General features: G+C 35.2%; 1 protein-coding gene across 50 annotated transcripts in view; it reads right to left on the bottom strand.

The window, feature by feature from the left end:
* The window catches only part of KCNMA1 (potassium calcium-activated channel subfamily M alpha 1), a 439,218-nt gene that overhangs the window by 217,148 nt on the left and 196,644 nt on the right, over window positions 1–25,426 (bottom strand). For all 50 annotated transcript variants that reach the window (XM_008642826.2, XM_008642831.2, XM_008642837.2 and 47 more), the window contains exon 3: window positions 23,715–23,776. In XM_008642826.2, coding sequence (XP_008641048.1) covers window positions 23,715–23,776 — 62 coding nt within the window. The remainder of the gene's footprint in view (window positions 1–23,714; window positions 23,777–25,426) is intronic.

Here is a 25,426-nt window from a genome sequence, read left to right as displayed (position 1 = left end):
AGCCCCTAAAACTGACCACTATTCCTTCCTACCTGACCATGAATAGACCACAATTCTGTGGCAGCTGGAGAAGGTGATATCTCCTATCCCTGGCTAGAGTCTTTGGAAGTTTGACTATAGTGTTAACATTAAACCACCAAGGCTCATGACAAACTGTGAAATCCACTATGTGCTACATTATAGCACTTGCACATGTTTAAGAAAATGTTCCAGTACAGTTTCCAGACCACAAATATTGAACTTCAAGATAGTGAGTGTTTGCAGAATGGAAACATCTGTATGCCCTGCCCAAACTGGTATCAAATGCAGGGAAATTCTATTTAATTTAAACAAATATACTATCTAGTCCTGCTATGAATAGAAATGTACACAGCTATCTGGTCAGCTGCATTCAGATCAATTGATATGGTCAGCTCTCTTTTCAGAAAAGTAACAGTACTCTATTCACATAATAAAAATATATTCCTACTAGAGCAAAATTATCCACTATTCTCCCACATTAGAATTATTCCACACTCCAACACAACAAAAAGATAAAATTTTTAGCAGCTACATCAGCCCAAAGGAACAATTCACAAATAAACTCTAGTTTACAGTGTGCTACACAATTAATGACTTGCCAATTTTCTGATGTAATTTATCAAAAGCAAACAGTTCTGAAAAACTGAAGAACAGTGCTTATTTTTAAAAGGTAGCTTTTTCACAAGTACTTATCTAAATGAAGAGTTTTCAGCCTCAGAATGATTGATCAATACTATTATGAATTACTGAAAAACATATTGATCTAATTTAAACTATATACACTTTACATAAAAATGTGAAGTTTACACAGCACTGCACAAAGAAAAGGACTTAAAGAAACAACTGCCATGTTAAACAATGATTCAGGAATGTGCAGTTTGAGGAATTCATGTTTCCATCAGTGTTGCTTAAAGCAGTAAAGTAAGAACAAGAACTCTAAGAAAATACAGGGGTTTTGGGTGGGGTTTTTTTTTTTTAATCCTGGATGAGATTGCAGAACCCTACAGTTCAATTAACCTGTAGGATAAAACATATCCCTTGTATATATAAAAATAATGCTATCCAATGCTTTTGAAAAAATTAGCACAGATTTAGACAGCTACCATTTTGGAAAGAACAAGAGGCATTAAAAGTAGAAGAGCACTCAAAAATACAGAGCCTGTAAAATAACATTAAAAATTAAAAAGAACTCACACCATTACTTTAGCCAGAAGCAGATGTACAGTACCATGTTCTCAGTATGAATCTGTTTGTTAAATATATATAATTTCCTGTGCTGACAGCTGCTATAAAAATTCTTGTAAAAAGCTGTACCTAAGTACAGCAGATTTGATTCCCAACTATATTGTTACACTGCTTATATTAGGAAGGGAGAGATAAAAAGTACCAGCATGAACTTTCAGATCTTACAGCTCTGAAGAATTTAGTTTCTATTCTTGTTACTCATGACAACACTGAAATTGCATCTGCCAGAGTGATTACATGTTTTCACTGAATTGCTTTAAAGCCTGAGTCTCACACATGCACCAGGGTTCACTTAAGGTTCCCGTTCTTCTTGCAAGTGACCACATCAAAGCTTTTGTCCATAACCAATTTTCTTTTACTCTGAAATGGTAAATATTCTTCAGTATTAAAAAAGCTTTACAGAACTAATTTGATTACTCATGTATGTATGCATTCTAGTCACCAATTAAATATCTTTTGACTGCTTCAAACATTTCTTCACAAAGCTCCAGACAGCTTCAAATTAAACTCAACTGGGAGAAATGGATCACTGTGATGTGAGGTGGGATCACTTTCCTTCATGTGGGAAGTGCTAGGGAACAGTAGGAAAAGCTGGGAAAACCAAAAGAAGTGTCAGAACGTAAGATCAGTGAGTAAGTCTGGGAAAGACAATGGTAATGAAAACACTTTATTAGAAAACACTGGGAGATGATGGACAGTTTGGGCCATTTGACATCCAACCTTGGCCACTACAGCCTGCTTCTACAGTACACCCTAAATTAAGCAGATCCTTATGGACAAGGATTTTATCTGATTCCTCAACTCTTTTTACCGTTTTTCTTTCCTTTTTCCTGTTACAAAATATGTAGCCCAAGATAACAGAATATACCTGAAAAGTGAAAAACCTAAAGAAAAATAGTGCATTTCTGCTAGAGCCCTTTTTCCCCCCTCACTTGCATCATAATGGTAAATTTTTTGTAGTACTAATGAAGAAAGAGAAAATTATGCATTACTTACTATGTTTTTCTTGAAGGTGACAAGGCCTAGCATGCAAAAAAGAAGTAGACTTAAAAAGAGGATCTTCTCCAGGTAAGAAACAATATGTTGATTGAAATGTGAGAGCACAACTTAATAATCTGAACTGGCAAACCCCAGCAAATTCTTGTAGCTGTCTGACAGCTTAGGGGAAAAAAACTACCATGAAATTCAATTAGTTTTTGACCTAAAACCTCAAAGGAAATCAAAGGTTAAGTACTGTCAGGGTCATGTAAGACCAAAATTAAATCAACCTTTTTAATAGTTGTCCATCCGCTTTATAAGCTGTCAGTTAATTCTTTTTCTAAATCATGTTTTAGAAGGTTTAACCTTATACTTAAGGCAAACTACCAGCTAAGTATCTATCATGTACTCCTGTAAATTCTGGGCAAAGACATAGTGAAAAACAAAGAAATCTATCAGCTAAATAATTAAGCAAAACAGTTTATAACAACCAGCCTTTGTATTATACCTATAGAGGTTGAATTTCCCAATAACCCACATTTTGGGAGGTTTTGTTTCATATTATATATCACCTGGGAAAAATAAAAGTCTTTTTTAAACATGGAACAAAATGTTCCTCTAAAATACCTACTGTTTCTTAATGTCTGAACACTCCTAAAGACTGAAGACTTTCCCCACTCCTTTTGATGTTTTCTTCGCACAGTCTCTTTCCTTTGGGTTCCCATTAATCCTACCCTGCCTGACATCACATTCCAGGACTTTGGCTAGAGCACAGACCACTCCAAGAACTAAAGATGAGCCATAATCACAGTTCTGGATCTGGATGCTCCCAATCCATCAACCATATTGAGATCTGTGAAGATGACAAATTATTACTGCATTTTTACAAATATGTATTCAGCATTTCTATAGCAGCAGCAGCACACTGTGGTGCACTAAGTAGCCTCAACAGACATGGTAACAACTCTGGGTAGTAAAAGAAAATTACCACAGCTCACTTATCAAAGCTTGCATAAACACTGTATATCTGGCAGGATTTTTTCACCTTCTGATGCTACTGCTAATATAGATGAGTTTTCTGTAGTTTTGCTAAACTGTAAATTTGGTTTAGTAAAGATGAGGATAGCATTGAAGAGAATAATTAAAGATATTTTACATCAAAAGCTGATTAATTTCAGCTCTGTTTAAATTCACTTAGGAGAATAAGCAACACAGATTTTTGCTTTATACAATGGTCAACTGACTAGGAAGAACCCAAAAATGTTGCATTATATACTTAATCACTATAACTTTAATGTACAGAACAGGTACAGCATGTCTATAACCTCAACAGTGTCTCTAAGACCTGAAGTCAAAGGACTCCCTAGAGAACTGTGGTAACTGTAAAAAATACTAAAACTGTATGACAGAAAATATCCTTCATGAAAGAGTATAAATAAATGTACCTAATGAACTCACTTTATGTATCAGTATGCCAAGCTAATACTGATTTCCTAATTTGTCATAATAACAAGTTTCAAGTTGTAAACAAGGAACTGATGAGGAGGAGTTGCTATTCTTTTCTGGGGTAGTGCAAAGATGTATAATGTTTCCCTTATCACACTACTGACAATACATAAATTAACAGGCAATATATCACTTAATCCTCTTAAACTGTGATCAATATTATATATATGCATGCCCTTTTAAAATACCTTTTCTTCTACTTTGTGCTCAAACTGTGGATGTATGTATTTGCCTGAATACGATGGCCTGAACTTCTGCTTTTCCTCCCTCTGCTTATGTGGGCCTCTGATAGCTTTGCATTTCTCATACAGAACATGTTAAGGCTTAGCTTGTTTCTGCTGTATCTACCATGTTTCTGTCAATCTTTCCATTCAACCTCCACCGCTCCTGACAGTGTAGTTTTAGACACATGGATTTAAAGAATTTATTTCTGTCTATAATGTGCTTCTAAATTACTGCCTTTGAACTGACTGAATTTACGTTAGAGAATCCCTTATGAGTTACATAATGATCATGTAATGTTTACATCATGATTCCTTCCCCATGCTGTTCGAGTTCAGTTTCAGACTCCACAAGTTCAGGTGGTCTCCCTTTGTGTTAACAGATACCAGTCTCCTGAATCCCACTGAGGTCCAGATAGAGTTTATTTCATTCCATTAGCATTTGCTGTAAAAATCTACATCAGACGCTGAGTGGGGTTTGGAAAAGATCTGGCAGCTGGCGTGAGTGGGAGTAAGCAGCCTAAGGACAGTGTGCAAAACGCAGCAATGAATGACACTTCCATTTTTATCAGAAACTGAGCCTGGGTTTGCTAAAGAATCTGATCTGTTGCCTAAAATTGCATTTCTCACCTGCAATCCTTTCTTATTGCTACTTTCAGCACTGATGTGAATTGAAATTCAGTACAAATGGGGCTCATTAATATCTGAAAAAGGAGGGCAAGTTATCACCCTGAAGACTCTCATCATTCTTTTTGACTGAAATCTGAATCTGATTTAGAGCTAAGTGGCTGTGAATCTTCTTTGCTTTACTCGTGTTCAGTGGCTACCTACAGAATGCATAGTATTTTAAACACATACACTCATATGCATACACTCAAATCTAGAGAAAAGAGAGTATGCTAAAAGTCTTAGTTTAATATAAATCCCCAATGGAAAAAAAACATAGAATCACAAATATATTACCAGAGTCATTAATATATATTTTGTATTTCAAAGAATGATACTTTAAGTAGAATAACATATATAGATATTAAAGACCTATTAAATAAAATTACTATGGGGAAAAAAATCTCTACTAAGAAAAATCTTTTTATGCAGTATATAGTATTGGAGCCTCTAAGGCGCCAACAATCTTCAAGTCCTATTGATCAGAATAGAATCAGAAACACAAAATATTCCTATTGTATTACTGGAAGGAGTTTTGCAGATAAAATTTTTCTTCTGTGTCTGTGATTAACATAGACAACTAATTAAGGGAATAATATCTTGTAATTCAAAACATTAACACTTAATTATGATAAGCAGATATCAAAATATCTTGCCTATTACTACAAGGTCCTCCTGATGACATTTCCTTTTGCTTTAAAAGGACCTTTGGCAAATGTCTCTTAAAAACACGAAGAAACAAATATGTTTGGTAAAAGCCTAATATAACTGAGTGCAGATCTTGCTTTTGTACACGTGGGTCTGATCTGAACAATTTCCAGCTAGAACTGTCTTCTCGTGATCTTTTGTATGTAGCAGTCTCCTCAGCTTTTAAAATACATGTATCAGGACAGACTGTTGCAATTTCATATTGAAAGTAATTCTTTAGTATAAAAATCTTTTATCAAAGGTGTCCCACTTACCATAATTCCATTTCTATTCCTGTTAGGAAAAGTGGTAAAAGACAGAGGGTAATCTACAACATGACCACTGGGGGTCATTCATTTTACACAAATATTCCAGTACAGTAAAGTATTTACTGGTTTTTAGTAGGAATAATACTTTAATAGAACTAATTATTTCTGAAGATAGGAACATTCAAAGATAAATATTCAGAGATATTAACCACCTGTGTTCTCCAATTTTAAATGTAAGTAGGAAAAAGGAATACTACTTCAAAGAGCTAGTCACTCTTTGAAAAATATCAAGAAACTGAAAAAGACAAACACAACATTTCAAATCAATGCAGAAAAAAAAATTTTAAAAACCCCAAACAACACCTTCTCGAGGTTTTCTGTTACGTTTTTAAGGGGACAAAGAAAAAATTGTAACTGCTCTGACACAGATTATGAACTAAACTCTGATTTACCTACTGTTTTGCTTTTATTGATGATCTACAGTCCTTCTAAACACTATATATGGACATCTCAATTAAAACAGACCTGAATGCTAACATTGAAAGAAAACCAAACATTTGATTCATGAAACTGTGTGTGCTAAATAAAACCCAATACAATCCTTAGAAGTAAAAATACTATATACCTGGTTTGACAGTCAGCCATAAATATTACTTAAAAACCAAACTGCTGTTTAAAAATGAAACAAATGTAACCTGCTCAAAGACTGAAAAATTTTAAATTATGAAAATAGGTATTATATACCTGCATCTAACAACGAAAATTTTTAGAACTTCAGGAAGTGCCTCATTTAATCTTACATATAAGCTTTATTTATATACATATTTAAATGTATTCGGTTAAGAAAATGAAGCACACTAAAGCTGTGGGCTTTTTCCAGTATGAAATTACCAATCATACATTGACAATAAATGACGCTGATTTCAGTTTTCCAGTGAAACACTAAATGTAGTTACCTACTTGTCAAATAGTATCTGTACATCCAAACAGATCACTAGACATACTTACTAAAATTTAATTTTAAAACTTTAAAATTTCATCCAGCATGATAGCTCCACTAGATATTCTGGCTGCTAATTTTTCATCAAGAAATCAAATGCTTACAGAAAAAGACCAGGCCTCCACTTCAGTTTATATTCTGGCTCATTAATAGCTCCAATTTATTACTTTTCATTCTCTCCCAGGCATACCTACTTCCCTATAGGGACACTAATTACTATTAAGAGGACATAAACAAATTCAGTATAAAGATAATGATATGCTTTAAAAAAAAAAAAAATCACCTCTCTAAAATTACAGGGTTTATAAACTATGCCAACAGATTTACTCCCACATAAGCACAATAAACCTAATAAGCAGTGACACGAACACAAAAACAAGCCAAATCAACTACATACAACCCACAGCTTTAGGACTACTTCTCTCTCTCCCATATTCAACATTCCAAAATTACTTTTGCTACAGATTCTTTTTTCTTTTTCTTTTTTTTTTTTTTTGAGTCATCTGCAAGCCCTGAAATCTCAACAGGCATTTTAGACTTGGCAAGATAATTTTTTTCCTTTGCCAAAAGAAGAAGTTCATACAGTAATACCCCCAGAAATCAAACATGGATATTTTAGAGTGGGAAGAATCACTCCCTGTCTTTCTTTACATTTCCTGGCATGCTCATTTTCATTGGTTTTAATCAATTAAGATGAGTTGCTCATTTTAGAAGCAATTATTTTTTTATTCGCTTTAGGAGCAAATCAACAACAAAAGAAATTTTTTTTAAAAATCAACCTATATCTTCTGTATAAGGTATTCTTAAAAACATAAAATTATCCAAACACCCCAAATGCTTCTTAAGCTCTTTGTTTAGTGATAACAAATAATGCCTCAGCAACATTACCTCTTTTAGTAATTTTTTGGGGAATGCTACAATCTCATAGTAAATCTCATAATAAAACCATGATGTACATCTTTTCATCCACCAAGTTATTACTATGCCTTCTAAACCTGTATCACAACTGCCAATTTGTTTTGCTTTTGAAAAATTAGTATCATGAGTGACATGAATATGAACTGAACTGAGAACAAGTGAAAAAGCAGCAATTTCCACAAAAATAAACTGCACCTGACAGGATACCCTTTATAAAGTGGAAACTATCTGAAGCTTGATAAAGAAATTAGACAGGTTGCTTACTCTCAATTTTTAAATTACACACCTTGGCCCCACACTTACCATAGTGCAAATCTGTTTACATTTATGGCACTCTAAGAAGACATGGAGCAAAATCAGAATTCAGATATCTTCAAAATATGTTCCTTGGTGTAGTTACAATTTGCCACAATTTAGAATTAAAATGAGTAAAAAAATATTTCACTGAATAAGGATCTAACTAAATGGTGTTGAGTGCCTATAAATGAGAGCTGATCTTTTGGGGCCCACTCAGGACACTGAACTGCCCTTACTTTACAGCTGTCCTAGGAAGCTCACCTTCAGCAAATGGCATCTTCCCTCTTTTGCACAGACCAATGCATCAGCCAGTGGCCAAAGAAGACAAGTTAAAAGCTGTAAGTAAATACATAAACAATAGCCATATTTGGAATAGATATGACTTTGATAAGGTTCTTATTCACTCTTCTTATCAATGTACCTCATGTAAATTATATCTTTATAGAAAGTTAATCTGTTGTAGATTACTTACTTTAATTTTTTATTTTACCTAAATAATTTTGCAGGTGACATATGCCGGACATTGCTGGACACTGGAAAACTTAAGTCTCTTGTTATTTGATAGAAAAAAAAGAAGTAGTCAATTACTCATTTTTCAAAAACCAAGAAGCTTCGGATAATCAAGGTCACAGACTTACGTGACTAATTCTAAAGTATTGTGTGAAGTAGAGAGAAGACGATGATAAAAGTAATGAAATATCAGAAGGAGAAAACAAAACCCATCAAAATTATGTCCAAATTACTAATTTTGACAAAGAAATACAAAGTGCAACCAAATGGCTGCATAAAGGGGAAGATGGGAGGCAAAGTGCAACATCTGGCAGAGACCAATAAACATTGCAATTTTTCAGGAAATATAGGTTTGTCACAGACATTTCTCTCAAGCCAGTCTTCAAGAGATCAGAAAAATCTTTTTTCTGTTCCACTTCCTACTGTGTCATATACTGCAATGTATGAAAGAGATTAAGCTATTAGAAAAAGTCCAAAGGAGGGTAATGAAGATGGTGAAGTGTCTGGAGCTGAAGCCGAATGAGGAGCGGCTGAGGTCACTTGGTCTGTTCAGCCTGGAGGAGACTGAGGGGAGACCCCGTTGCAGTTACAGCTTCCTCGTGAGGGGAAGAGGAGGGACAGGCACTGATCTCTGCTGACAGGACCCAAGGAAATGGCCTGAAGCTGAGCCAGGGAGGTTTAGGTTGGATACCAGGAAAGGTTCTTCACCCAGAGGGTGGTTGGGCACTGGGACAGCTCCCCAGGGAAGCGCTCACAGCACCAGCCTGGCAGAGCTCAAGCAGTGTTTGGACAATGCTCTCAGGAACAGGGTGACTCTTGGGGTGTCCTGTGCAGGCCCAGGAGTTGAACTTGGTGATCTTTGTGGGTCCCTTCCAACTCAGCACTGTCTGAGATTCTGTGATTATTCTTTGTAGTGCAATATTTCACATGACAATAACTAGTGCCAGATGGTGCTGTGTTACTGCATAGCACTCACCACAAGATCTGAAATACTTTTATACTTCTTCTTCTTAGTGACAAAAACTAAGGAAAGTTTCATAACCCAACAAAAAAAACCAAAACACCAAACCAAAAAAAAACCAAAACCAACAAAAACCAAGGAAGTGATGCCTGATATGCATGCAGTGTCATGAGGAGGAATATAAAGTAGACTCCCTACAGGTCCTTGGGAAGTCCCAGCCTTACTAGTCCCTGAGTAACCAGGGGAGGGGAACTTTGGCTTCATTGACTCACACCAGGATGTTCCAGTGATATTTTTTTCGTTGTTGTTCTCATTTTTAATCTAAATATAATAAAAAACCCCAAACACAATTATTTCTGTATTTATATGAATTCATTTCCTAATGCATACCTTTTTCCATGCTGTGTATTTCATCCAGCAACATCAAACTATAGAAATGAGTAAGTCTCACGGGAAGCTCTCACTGCTTAACAGAAACTAAGACACAGAGAATAGGTTTTCCTCTTTTATACAAGTCATCACTGAATATAATATGGGATGTGAATATAAATCGTGTTGTTTGGAAAACTTTTGCTGTGTGGGTTGGTTTTTGGGGGGTGGGTTTTTGGTTGTTGTTGGTTTTTTTTCTCCAAACACTGTTGCTAAGACACAGAGTTGTGAACAGTGACAGGATATATTTTCCAGGACATAAATGGCAATGAGTCTATATTCCATTTAAACTACTGAATGCCTTAAGGAGAAGGAAGGTACTTGTATATGCCTTCTGTCAATATTTTAAACAAAGATGTGTAGACTTAGTGGGCTTTGAAATGGAGTTAAACAATTTTTCTAATGCAGTGATACAGTTTTTAGATAGGTATGGTAGCACTGAAACACTAATAAAATGCAAATGGAATAAATATTTCTCAAAACAGACTAGAAAGTATAATTATTAAGCAAAATTTATCATATGCATTCCTGTAATAGACTTCAACGCCAAAATCTGGATTTATTTTATCCTTTTATTCTTTCTATTTACAGGCTTTTACAAGCAGGAACAAACTAATGCTACTGCTGTGAAAATGTCCAGAAGAAACAGAAATGCACACTTTTTGTTCTATTCATCAGACTTTTTCTTAATATTCTGTACATCACAGGAGCTGTGAGACAAACTAGGAGAACAAAGAGAATATATGAGCCACTACAGTACTGTGCTGATCTATGTGCACAGACTATTCAGATCTATTCAAGTTTTAAGAAATCGTTTTCAGAGTAGTTATTTCTAGACAGACACACAGAAATACAGTATTATGCAATATATGCTAACCAGCACATATAATAAGTGAGCATGAATACAGCTATCACTGAAGACAGGTTTCATCAGTTGGAAAGAAATTAAATTCTGGGCGTCAGTTCAAATAATACACAGCTTCAGCAATGCAAACTGAAGGAAAAGTTTTCTTCATAACTAATAGCATGATATTTTTGCACAGGCTAAATGGGCAGCAGTAAAAACAGAGAGCACTACATTAATTTTGCCTTTCATAAATAGCTACCCTGCTTTTCATAAATAACCAGAGGAAATAAGAAAATGCAGGTATTCGTTGAAATGAAGCACTCAAAAATCACTGAAATTTTAATATCCAGTAGTATCCAATATAGACTGCAAAATACTTGAACTGAAATGTCAGCTAGAACTACCAAAGAATTCAGGGGAAAAAAAAATGCTACAATGGTTCAGTCTAAAACCTTGTACTATTTTGAAAAACTGAAAATGAGGTTATTAAATTAATACAGAAAAAATGGGGATTAAAATGCGATTTTCACCTTTCTAGAAATATCTCTACAAAACATTAGTGGAAAGATCACTAACAGGAAAAAAAAAGATAAATAGAAGATGAAACAAAATATTTAGATTGAAAGCTAACACATTTTTAAAAGCAAGGTCAGTTAACCAGTGCAATTAGTTCTCCAGACAAATGGAAAACTTTGAATCACATCACATCTTTAAAATGAAGTACAAATATCCTTCTGATCAGAAGATATTTGTTTAAAGGAAAATACTGTATAAACTGCTATATTAAGAAATGTGACAAAATGACCACAATAGGCCCTTTAGCTTAAATTCCAGAACCAGTGGTACTTCACAATCTCATTTAGCCTTTTTCCCAGTCTATAACCACAGTAATTACAGAAATGAACTATTTTAAAAATCCTTAGCCTAAGATATAACAGTGTCTTCTTAGGCATCTAAGAATTAAAATTTAAAAAGTGGAATATTCCGTAGTTTTATAATAGATAAGTAATCACGAATAGTGGTTCAGGGGGAATTAAATTTTTAGCTTTATTTCAGCTTTATAAAATTTCCAAAATCAATAAACAATAGAATCCATTTCAACTGATGTTTCCTTCATTTAGCATCCACAGTTCAGAGACTATCCCTGGTACCCTGTTGCAATTTAATTTTAATTAAGGCAAACCAGGATAATCCTGAAACTATTTTCAGTCTTTTGTATTTTTGCTTTTATTCTACTCCCTTAATTTTACATAAAATGTTTGCAACACTTCAGATCTACAGGAAAAGTGTAATACTGTAATTTTACATAAAATGTTTACAACACTTCAGATCTACAGGAAAAGTGTAATACTGTAAAAGCATAATGTGACTTTATACAGTGACTGATACAAAGGATAGTAATTTATTTACTGACTTTGATACAAGTTTATGAGTCCTATTTCTCACTTGAATTTCATTGTATCAATATAATGTAAGTCACTGAAACCAAATTTCAAATGTAAGGTGAGAAAAATTTCAGCTTAATTTTAAGTTATCAAAGAGTTTTGCGCAAATTCAAGTATTAGTATTATTCAGAAAGATTATTTACAGTGATGAATGGATATTCTGTAAATAATAGTATACCAACTACTGACATCAGTATCTACTTCTACTTTCTAAAATCTAAGTCACCCATGAGTATTGTAAGTAATATGACTGAATAGCAACCTAGCCATCAGTTATCTGAGGTCAGATACATTAACTCGCCTTTTACTTCGAATTAATACTGTTTAACAGTATTAACATAATATCAAAAGATACTTCATATAATCCATGTAATGTTATTCTTATAAATTCATTTTTTTCATAGGAATAGATAGAAACTGAGCCACCTTGGTTGAAAAATTATCTTTTTCAGCAGAGATGGAGTATAATTAAGAAAAATTTAAATAATTACATGAAAATAGAAAATTCCTTCGTCTTGAGAAAATATTAGATTCAAAATGGTAACAAGAACAACACATATGGCTGATGCAGTATCTTTTAGGGCTATTAGCATCAGACTTGAATTTCTTAATGAATCTTACAGGTATCACAGTCTCCAGCAAACTCATGCCATTTCCTGAACTGTAAGAATTGATTACTTTATGGATGTTGCAAAGAAACCGGCTTGCATAAAATACACTATTTCTAATGCTTATCAAAGTACAGAACCTGTGAGAAAAACAAATCTGCAAATCTCTAAGAAAAAGCACTGCAGCAACATGGTTTTATGTGCCATAAAATTGTTCCACTCAAGGGCCTGGCCCCCAGCTTTGAGGCCAAATAATTGCCATCAGTACCAGATGAATAAATATGCCACAAGCTAAAAATCTCACTAAAGAACAGCCTGCTCCACTCCCTGTAATTGCACTAGAATTGAGAAGAGTAATAAAAAGATTATTAATTTTAGAGTGAGCAAGATCTACTACAATGCCACAAATTGCAATTTAATATTGATCACATTTGTCTTTAGTATTTTCTCTTATTGAGGCTGGTATAGGGCACTCTATCACATGTACCTGGTGCTGAACACAGCTGCTCACTTATCACTGTTTTCGTGCAGCACTGTTTCTGTGCTTCACAAATAAAAGGATAACAATATTGTAATGCTTTTCTTCTGTACACAGTAATTAGAACTTCAACTCCCTTTATGAAGCTGCTGTTCAAGAATGAAAGAAAAAGAAAAAAGGATGGAGGTTGGCAGAGAAGAAAGGTGGGAGAGTGATGTTTGTTACATTGCACCAGGGATCTAGAAAAGACTCAAAATGTTCACAAAGCACAAGGAAGGGAGAAAAACCTGCAGGTATTCATGTTCATGTACATGGGATTTCCCTTTTCTTTTTTTCAGCATTGTTGGATTCCAGCTCTGGTATTTACTGAAGAGAGAGAGCTCTTTTCCTCCCTGGTTGCTTAATTAATATGGCACAGTTGGCCCTCTGACTCTGTCAGAAATGACACATGCGTCAAAAGTGGAATGGGTGTCCTTGCTGCAAGGAATTCTATTTTTAAGCAGAAATGACTCATCAACTACTGGGGTGTCCCAAAAGCTACAATTTGTCAAGCTGTCAGGAGAAAAGGGAGGGAAAAAAAAAGAAAAAGAGGTCACATCTTTATTTGTATCTGTAGCTTAAAAAGCAGAGGGGTAAAGGACTGATTATACTCAAATCCACTCTGAAAAGCAATCTTCTATGCAAGCCATGTTTTGTTAACAGCTATATGGTATCCAGAATTTTTAAAACCTCAGCTGAGTTACATCTTCTTCTACATTACATAGATATGTGAATTTGTATAATGCTAAGGAAGAATGCTTGTAGCTCAGTGTGCACGACTAATCTGTCTACAAGGAAAGAAAGCATGGGACAAAATGTTTGCAGAGGCATTATCAGATGCTTTGGGATGAAACAAAAAATGCAGACATTCATTTGGAAAGAGGAAAAGAATAAAAAATAAAGAAAGGTTCTAACCTGTACACCAATTATATAAATATAAATATATATATATATATATATATATATATAAAGAATTTGAACTGTAATTTAAGAAGATGTTCCTGTAGCAATACTGGAAACACATCAAGCAGCACGGTATGAGTTTATGAAAACAGAGAAGTGAAACTGAGCAGTCTATAAATGTGATCTATACAGTTTCATTACACTAACTGACCTTCAAATTATTGTGTAGGTGGTGAAAACCAACACAGGGCAGGTTTCATGAGAACTTGTTTCCAGTGAAAGTTACCAGAACCTAAGCCTTTAAATCTAAGCAAATAAATGCTAATCTAAGTATTTTTTATCCGTATTTCTTAAGTCAGATCCAAGTCATTATGCAAAGAACGTGTATGTAAGCATAATGGTGTCAATAAGCTTATTTTATTGATGCTCTATAGACAGTAAATTATTATTCAGAGACAACAATAATTAGTAAATTGTAATTCATTCCACCTAGTAAGTCTGTGCTTCAGATACTGCATAATGTGTAGTGCTGCAACACAAATATTAAATACAATTTTCAAAATAAATTTGAAAGATTAGCAAACTACAGGAATGAGAAGCTGAGATGTTCTATTACAATCATTTTTTATCCATAGTCATGGGTAGAATTTTAAAAAGGATATTGGTTCTGGGGTTTTTTAGATAACAAATGTAACTTTTAACACTCTGGTTTCACTGGACTCAGAAACCTCAGTTCATGCAGAGATATGAATTGTATATGGTAGCAAAACTAATTTAAGATTTATGCAAGCAGGGCAGCAAAGGATAAACTCCAGAACTTAAAATATAATTTAGAAGTATGGTTTTTCAAACATGCCTGATTATGCCTGACATCTGCCGTGAACCTTCAGATGAAAGACCTTACTCTTGGACAAATCAAACTTTGAGATCCTGCCCTACAAAAGCTAATGGAATTTAAAGCAGATGGGGACAATCTTTCCAAAACAGAACTAGAGATCAATGAAGACTTCCAGGAATCAACTAGAAGCAGCTGTCAATTTGCAGTTCTTTTTCAGCCTGATGTTTAACCCGATGCCTTTGGAATTCTCAGTACACAAAAGCAGAAACAATTCATTGGAAAAGAAAGATGCAATTTAGCACTAGGAGGGTTGAATACCAGTCAATGCTATTCAGATGTCCTTTAACAATGGGCACTTGCTTGGAGAAAAACTGTCAGGTGAGGCAACAATCTCCTACAGCCTTTGTCAAGCCACCACCTTGCCCCCACCCCTTGAAGGAGCTCAGGTATCTCACATGAAGCATAACAGCACACAAAAGCAAACCACCCCTCAGCAGAGAGAAAAGAATTTGACTCAGAATTATATTATAACATCTATGTGCAAACGTATGTGGTTAAGTTTATTTCTTGCAAACAGCTCCAGAACAGCCAATAAACTCACTTGCCATGAATGCCATTTGTCATAAGGTGTCAGAATGGACTTGCAACACAGTGGGGGGAAAAGAACGTACTTGCTTGATTTGTTACTCATTTTCAGACAAGAAATAAAATGCTGACATCTAACATCAAATTCTCAGGAACATTCCTGTATGTGTATACACAGCCTCCAGGTCTAAAAAAACCCCAAAAGCTCTCACTGATCAGCCACACTAAATGACCAAAGTCTTATCTAAGTAATCATGACCTTGAACTGCATAGCAACATGTTATGAAAACACAGTTTGCCCTGGGCCAGAAAGGATCACACATCTTCCTTGGGCTTGGATCCATTTCAGTCTTTTGAGAGTCTCTGAGTTTATAAATAAGAAATGGTGTTACAAAAGATGAAGGTGTTAAATGTTCACTTTCTAAAAATGGCATTTTTAGGCAAAATAATATTGCTCTAAGATTGAAATCCTGTAGATACCCTTGCAACTCTGCAGGCTTAGATCTTCAGAGCAATAATGGGGTCTTCTCTTCCTTTGAGTCTTGCAGACCACATAGTCAGCTTTACACTGCAGGAGACATAATAATCAGATATACCAACATCCTACCAACCAAAATATCGTCAGTATAATTTGTCCAAGTGAGATACCAGTGATGCAGGAAAGTCCACAATCATCCTATGATTATCTTTTCTAATATTTCACCACTATGACAGCTATCAAACTTTCCTACAGTTAGAAACTAAATCTGAAAAGTTGTAAATTATATAGACTTTATCATTTCTCCAAGCATTATAGAGAATGACCTTCGAGTACCATTCCACTTACATACTGGAATGGTATCACATCTGCCCCTCCCTACATCACAGTGTGACATTTTAGTGTAAAATTCTGCTTCTTTGAAAAAGCCTTGTGATGTAAATATAGCTAACAAGCTACTCAAATTAGACCACACCTAAGTCAGACCTCCATGTTCAATGAATTTCCTCCATTCATCCTTGGAAGAGAGAAACTTGAGAAAGCAACATGTCTTGCTCTCCTAAAAAGTGCTGTCTTAAAAATGTGCCAGTGATACAAATTTTTGTCTATATTGAAATCAAATTTCTGTCAATTTACTAGAAACTAAAAGGAAAAACTAATGGCCAAATGTTTAAAAAAAAAATGAGTACATTTCACCTAGCCCTTAAAAAAGAAAGATCTGATTCCTGAAATACAGTACTCTCGTTTGTCTAAGAGATGACAAAAATTTATACCATATAAGAATTGGGTCATGAAAAAGTGAGGACTTAGCTATTTTATGATTGAACTCTCAAGCCTGGTATGTTCAGTATAAACACATTAATTTAAGTGACAGATATTTACTTAAAGGCCTGTCTAGCAACATTTTAATACAAATAAAGCCTGTAAATATCACTGCATGTAAAAAGTTTTGCTATTTCAGATTACTGACTTATTTTGGGAATAATAAGATTATACAAACTTGAACTTCAGTGATTCCTTAGCATAGCATGCAACTGGCTGCAGCTGGAAAGCAGCTTTGCAGAAAATGACCCGAGTCTAGAAGTTCACTATAAGCCATCCATGGGCCCTTGCAGTAAAGGGGTCAGCAGCATTTTCCAGGCTGCATCAGGAAATGTCTCCAGCACGGAGATGCAGACATCGGGGAGTAAGGCCAATGAAAGGCACAAAGATGTTAAGAGACTGAAGTCCTGTCTCATGAGGAGGGCTGAGAGAGTACTGAGGGACTGTTTTGTCTGACAAAGATAAGGCTCAAAGAATCTTACCAATATCTATAAATACCTGATGGAGCCTCCTTCAGGTATAAAGAAAACAGAGCCAACCTCTACTCAGTCATACTCAATGACAGGCCAAGAGGAAATTACAGTTACTGAGATCTTGTACAAGGCCTAACATTTCAGAAAATGAGTCTCATTGGAATTTATCACATCATCAAGGTTGTGCATCACAGTTGCTAAGAATTTCTGTAAAACACCAAGGGATAAAAACAGTACACAAAAATTTCCAGAGCTTGATTTGTCTATTATTATGGAAGAAAAATCTTGTTTGCCATTTTATCTGAAACTCATCCACAGTATTTCTCATTTAATTCATTTGCAACAATTCATTTTCACCCATTTAGCAAACACAAACTACTGGCATTGATTAACAGAAACTTCATTACAGTGGTTTGTCTAGAGAACTCAGAATATTTCCATATTGCCTAACCAGAGATTCTGTACCACTAGCAAAAATCAGTGTAATCCAATGTTATTTCATTAATGTGATAAACACATACAGAGGAATTACCTTTATTCATTATTATAATCTCCTAAATTGATTGGTAGAGTTGTTCAGGTAGTGTTTTACAAATTTTATCTGCATATAATTTGCCAAACTCAAGCTCTCTGAACATGAGAATGAATGCAAACACTCTAGCTAAGAGATGGATAGTACATAAATCATGCATCTTATTTTCCAGTATGCCTCACTACATCCAGCTTTTTTAATAATGCACGATAATCCTGTAATGATTGGTGGTCAAGGGACAATGTCTAACAACAAAACTAGGTGACATACAATCATACTTAATCCCTTTGTCCTAGAGCGCCAACTGCATAGTAACACATGGACAATCATTGCCAGGTGGTTTTTTCCCCTCCACTGTGGCTTGTTTCTTTTGGTTTTTGCCTTATAGTAATCGTCTCACTGTTGTTGCTGGATTTTACTCATAATTAACACCATCTGTGCCTAACAAATTCCTTCAATCATTCTGGTATTCAGTTGCCTGCAGAGGCCATGCATTGAGCTGCACACCCACCTGGCTTCAACTGTAGCATGCTAATGAAAGTAATGAATCTTAGCTGTGGACACTTTCCCAGGAAAATTTGCAGAGCAATGAAGAAAATTAAAGTTCATTGTCACAAATAAGGCTTTCTTCCGGAAACCACTTCTGAATTAAAGCAATAATGGTGTACACTCAGTACTTATTACAAACAGAGTAAAGATAGAACTAAAATACTTATGACCAAAAATCTTATTTAACAATGTACCAGTTTAAAGGGTGTTGACTGGGGCTTTATGAACCACAGATTTTCTGATTTGCTGAGAATCAGCAGCAGGAACAACTGAAGTTATAGTTCTGTTACAATAGTAAAAAACCAAGTGACTTGAAAATAAACACTCAAGAAATTCACTTACATATTTAAGCTAAATTTTCTTTAAATCAGAAAATTACACCTATCACTCCATTTGAGACGTGAGCAGTTAATAAAAGTAAGGGGAATTAAAAGTTTCCTTTTCCCTGTTTATGTTAAAAAAGGTGGAGATAAAACATACAACTGGATTTACTTCAGCATGGAACAAAATTTATTAGCTCACAGAAATAGCCAGAAATTGATACAGTGTTAACAAAATTAAAATTAGGAAAATATTAAAATTCCACAAGGCCACCAGCTGCAAGGCACTGTGAGAGACTTCCCTCCCAAGAATGCAGGGAACAATATTGTTTTAATCGACTTGCCAAGATACAGACCACTGTATTTTTAGCAATTTTAGCAATGGTAAACAACCTAACAGCATTTCCTTGAAGCAGATCCCAGAATTTTAAGTCAACTTCTACATCTCTTAGTCGTGCATCATAAAAAAATGTATATATATAAACTCTAATGTGTACTTAGTATGAAGGAATGTTCCAGTAGTCTTAGAGTGGGTTAATGAGTGTACTAAGACAAAGCAGAACTTTATAAACATAATTGAAATATTTTTGCAGGGTGAATTTCACTATAAGCAGGAAGGCTTGAAACAAAGCTTAGTACTAGTTAAGTCCTGCCTACTTAACTCCTCAAATATGAAGACTGAAAGGCTGTGTAAAATCTGTACACATTCAAAATACTGGTAAATACATACTTCAGGGTACAGAACCCTGAACTGCACAGGATATCCTCAGCCAAATGATATACCACAGCCCTAAAACTGGTTACTTGAGAAAAAAAAAAATTATCAATCTTTTACTTTTATATGCCTTGCAAATTGAAAAGTAATACATTCAGAAAAGGAAACTGTAACCTGAAAACTACAATAAAATCAAAGCTCAAACTGAACTTTTTATATGAATTGATTTCTGATCCTATTAGACCCATTTTGATTTTTTTTTATACATCAGGCCGAGGAGATCCACTCAAAATTCAGATGTAGCAGCATTGAATTATTGATTTACAAATGAAATTAAAATTGCTGTTTCCTTGAAGGGCCATGAAACAGAGTCATCAAAATATTCTGCAGATTATTCCAGTTAATATGGAAAAGCTTAGTGATTTGTAATGAAAATGAGATTGGTATCTAAAAACACTTGAGTGTTTGTTTATACAGACTTGTTGAACTATTCAGATAAACTTCATAACTCATACATGTCTGTAAAAGGGGTAACACAGCCTAAACAGATGAAAAAGATGTGGATTCTCCTGGGCAGTGACACTGTATCTGTACTAAATTTAAATAAATTATCCTCACCAGGCTTGCAGTATTTCTGTAGAACATTTTGCTGAGCAAAATCAAATGTCTTTCAGAAGACAAAACAGAAGCAGTAGCAAGCAAGCAGGAAAGGCAAACACAGTACCCTATCACAGCTTATCCTCAAATGTTCCCACAAAAAAAGAGAATTCATAAGGACTTGAAACAAAGTGCTGCTTTTAGGAAAAAAAGTCTTTTTTCTAGTAAAACTTTCCAAGAGAACTTGCCAATGACACTTTTCTCCTTGTGCTGTCACATAGGAAACTCCTCAAACAGAATACAGATTTCCAATGCATCTTTCCTAATTTATTCCTATGCAATGGCAAGAAACCAGCATGAATCCTCCAAAACAAGAAACCAGACTTTTCAGGTTGCATTGTTTTGTTAAGCAATTTCTAGTATAGTATCTCTAACATGTTTCCAGCTAATATTACTACCTCACAAGTAGACAAAATCACCTAGGTTGGGATCATAAAGTCTAACTTTTAGCATAGGTGAGAAAAACTTGCTTCACTAAGTAATAAAGACCAAAAAAATGAACTCAAAGGTACTACAGGAGACAGAAGAAGCACAAAAAAACTGTTTTCCTGGAGGGAATCACAATCCTTTCAAAAAGTCATCCATATACAAAATAAAACACAAAAATACAATTAATACGTGTTTTTAAGAGTGAACTTTTATGCAGTCAGATATGTATGTGGATACTTTATATAAGAAGTTAGACCAAAGAAAGAATAATGATGCAGTAGTCAGAATGTGAGCAATGAAGTTGCAACCATGACAGGGTGGCTTAACACTTAAAGATATTTCCATTCTTCTTATAAAATGATTTGATTAATAGTTTGTGGTGGCTGAAAGTATTTATTTGTGCTCTCTCTCCTATCACAGCACTAATGAAAGGGGTATGGAGATGTGGAGGGCATATAGGGTATTTTCTGATAGTTTTAGAAACATATAAAGCTTTAAGGAAAGCCTAAAATATCATTTGCAAAACGCACAAAGCAGATGTATATGATCGTAATTGTGGCCATATTTTGTGATGAAGCATGGTGCAGAATCCAAAGTTTTCAGAAACAGAATCAGTGCAGAAATACTTTATAGCAACACAAAGCTATTTAATTGGCTCTGCTGAGATGTAGGACTAACTGGTATGGAGGATGCTGAAACTGTACCATTTTCTGAGCTCAGAGCTCTCCAAACAGCATTGCACTGGATGTGCCATTTCATCTGGTACTACTCTGGCAGAGTGTCTACTGGGGAGCATAAAAATGCTCTTAGTTTCCCCTCCTCTCACAGCTGTGACAACCTTCATACTTCAATTCAGCCTTCATACTAAAATCAATCATGACACATGCTTGCCTGACAAAACTGTGGTCTTTTCACTCTCCCCTTCCATATCTAATGAAACAGTGCTGTTTTTCCCATCTTTCTTGATGCCCCTTCGGTATGAAGCCATGCAGGATTCCTTTGTGGACATACCCGTCATTGTATCTATAAATCTATCAATAGATTAAGGGTCTTGGATGAATAGATCACTGGCAAGATCTATTAGACAACTGCTCACACTAGCACTCTTCAGCTGTGGACTGGAGACACAATTTTTCTAACTCTACACATAAGAGCCAGTAACAGGCAAGAGTGCATGGCCTGGGCAGAACACACTGGCTCTGGCATGCATTGTTAAGGGAAAGCACACCCTGGTGCGTGCCAACCATCTCTCTGGTGGGAACACTAGAGCCCATTTGTCTGCACTGACCCTGGTCAAGCTGTAGTCTCTGTTGTTCCAGCTGCTTTGTTGAGGATATCACAAGCATTCCTCTCGCCCTACCTTCATTATTTCCTGTTTGACCAAATTCTCAAAGGAATGACTTTTTCCAAGCATGTACTTGTGGATCTTAGTAGACTGATATATCACTATATTTGATTCTGCATTGCTGAAATGGGTGTCAGGTCAGCAGGATAGAATAAAGCAGAATTTTTCTCTTCAGAAATATATCTGGGGTGTTTCTAACATAAATTAATCAACTAGTGAGCATTTACAAAAAAAACCCAGAAAAGAGCAAGATGTGTCTGTGTAAGTAAAGGAGGGTAAGAGAGGAGAAAGGAGGAGAAACCAAAGAAAAAGTGTGAAAGTACAGTCAATAAGCTGGTGGCAGTACATGGATTAGGTGGCCCAAAGAAAGCTCAAGTGTCCCAGAGACTCTCCCATGTTGTCAGCTTTGCTCTCCTTGAGGAAAACAATCAAAGACTTGAGAATGCACTGCCTAAAACTCATTATATAATCCATTCATTTCACAAAAGACAGTAACACCGACACATAGCTGTACTTGATCTGAAACTGAAACAAGTGGAAACACGTTTTAATCTATTCCACACTTTCGACCTGGAGATATCAGGTATCCAGAAGATATGCCACTCTGCTTTAAAAAGTTTTACAAAGGTCTTCAGAAAGGAACCACCTTATGTACTTCAGTGGTGACATACTAAGGAAAAATTGCTAAAATTAATGAAAACACCCATTGAAATGTTAAGAAGGAAAGCCAATTGTCCTCACTTCCAGGGAGCTCAAGATTTGCATTTTCCAACCACTTGGCTCCTCTCCACAAAGAAAACCTCTACCTTAGTTATTTGCATTATGCTTGACACATCGATGGCTTCAAATTCACACAATACAGAGCTGGCATCCATGTATCCAAGAATGCCTTTTGCTGGTGCCACCACCTTCCTAAATATCAGGATGTACAGATGTCAACAGTTGAATGTCTGATTTTCTGAGTCACAGAATGACTGTTTCAGAACATTACTACTACCAGTACAGACAGCTAGGCAGGCTCATGTGGACTGACTTTGGCGTACAATCTTAACGGTTGCATTAATGGAAAGCCTTAAACTAGTTCAGAGAAAAACAGCAAGCATGTCATCATAGAACTTTAAATTACCATTGATACTTCAGAATATCACTCTCCAAAAAGAACTGTAATCAAAGAAGAATATTTAAGTACCTTTTTATTTGTTTCTTCTATGTTAGGCTACCAATCTGCCTGTTACAACACAGACAGTGTCCAGCTTGATGTTAAAACAAGGGTGGAGTATGAATGATATCAGAACACAGTTTGAGTTACCCTGGTTTGTATCAAACCACCACATATCCTGATGAAACTTTCTATTGCCTGGCCAAAACCACAACACTGTATGATAACGTCGGTGTAAATCTAAAAAATACTGAGATGCTTTGCAGACTGTTAGTAGTTCACCTTATCTTGGTAGAAACCTATCACACCAAGAACTTGGAAATACAGATATGCAAGATACAATATGCTCGTACTGTCTAATTCAAGCTGAGATTTTCAGAAGCGTTCCTGTCAGTCTCCCAAGACGCTTTTATCACCCTGCAAACTGCAATTTTTTGACAAGTATTTTTAGCCTGTATTTCTTATCCTAGTCTTGACTTTGAAAGATTCTACACAGCATAATGAATATAAAAACTGTAATTTTGCAATAGTATTTATAATCTCAATACACAAAAGTAGTTTTCCTCGCCATTCTACAGATCCAATGTGACTGTGTTCAGTCTAGTTTATGTGATATTTTATTTTCCCATTCTTGAATTATTTTTGTAGAACCTGTGCTATTACGAAGTTCTTTGCACTCAGGCGATGAGACCAAGCACTGATTTGAAGTAGATGAATGGAGAAATTTAAAGATGTATAATTGCTGCAGGAAAGGAGAGAAAGGAAAATGTACTCAAATACTCACTTTGATGAATCTATGAAGTATATTACAAGAGCACCAATACTAAGAGCGAAGACTAAGACAACCTACAAAAGAAAAGAAAAGAGTAATTATTTAACAATATTAACCATTTATTCTTTTACATACAAAAAAAAAGACAAAAATAAATAAGAAGCTAGTTTTATTTCAGGTCTAATTTTCTTCAGAAAATTACTCCTACTTGAACTTCAAACATTATATATATTGTCACAGAATGCTTTCTTGCATTGAAAGGAGGACAAAATCTGGCTTTACAAAACCTATCCTTCAGGATTGCTCATTGGCGCATAAACCAAGAGTGACAGATTAGACTGAATTTCCATTTATATACATGGCTGTGAAACCCACAAGAAAAGTGTAAGACTATGTAAAAACACGTATTTACCCTGCACTCCTGTCCATTGAGATTATACTGAACTTTCAAACAGTTTAAAGCAATACTTGATGCAGCACGTCATGAGTGTTACGACTTTTGTTGACAGTCTTAACTGTTAAAGCAACAGATGAGTGCTGAAATAAAAATATTTTGATTCCATACAGGCTTCAGACCTCTTTCTGAAGCTGCTGTCTTATGAACAAGCCTGACGATCACTGCACAAGGAGGAGACATGCAATGTGCTCATTCAAAGTGGACTGTCTGAAAATCCTCTGCTCTCAGCTATCACTCAATGCCGTAAAGGCAGCATCTGAAGCAAGGTATAGTAATTATTACATAACCAGACTCTGGAGCTCTGCACAGCCAGTATCAGACATGTACATATCTTCCAATAAAATAAACTCATTAATGTATTAATATTACATAATTACTACTACTTGTTAAAATAACTATTCAACTGAAAGCTTAAATTATTTTTTCCTTACTTTTAGATCTTGCTGACCATAACATTTTTTACTTTTTGAATGCCTGAAAAAGGGTATTTTGCCAGAGTACAAGTATCTATTGTCTTACCTGATATGCTATCACCTGTACCAATGAGATCTGTCAGTCAAATTCAAGGACTGAAGCACAAAACTCATTGAAATAACATTTTTACTACCTGAGTCTAATATAATGTTAACATCTAGAGTTTAAATCTTCTTTCACTGTGTGCAGGTGTTGCAAGGTGAAATAAGCTATTAAATTCATATCAGCTGGTAAGAGTCTCACCATCACAAGAAATTATTGTGGCAAATAGAACTTGTGGATTGTCATCTGACAATATATCCCAAATTATGATTAGCAATGATCTCAAGGCCCATTTTTCTCTGAATTAAGATATTGGGAATCAAATTATTGTGCACACTCTGCCTTACCTGTTGGAATATTCCAAGCTACACACAATAGCAGTTTGGATCTGAATCAAATCTGCTCCATTCTTTATTATCAGTCCATTTCAAGGAAAGGCTTCATTTTTTTAAAAACAGAATTTAAAAAGGTGCTGAGTATTCTGAGAGCACAGAGCTTACAATTTTGGCAAAAATTTTAATTCTACCCAAACCAGTTTCAAACACATCTGTTCACTTTAAAATAATTTAAAGTCAAGCATTAGTGGTAATGTTTTACCCTGCATTCTGTGGAATAATTTCTGTACTAACAGCACCCTCAAAACCACTATTAAATATAGCTATTTCTTTAAAAAGAATACCCAATAATAAAAACCCAAAGCAAACAGTGTACAAATTAAAAAAAAAAAGGAAAGGAAAAGAAAAAAACTACC

Source organism: Corvus brachyrhynchos, unplaced genomic scaffold (assembly GCF_000691975.1).
Source record: "Corvus brachyrhynchos isolate BGI_N302 unplaced genomic scaffold, ASM69197v1 scaffold279, whole genome shotgun sequence".
In the NCBI taxonomy this organism is placed as follows: domain Eukaryota; kingdom Metazoa; phylum Chordata; class Aves; order Passeriformes; family Corvidae; genus Corvus; species Corvus brachyrhynchos.
Note: the sequence above shows the minus strand (reverse complement) of the source record. Positions and strands in the feature narration are given on the sequence as shown.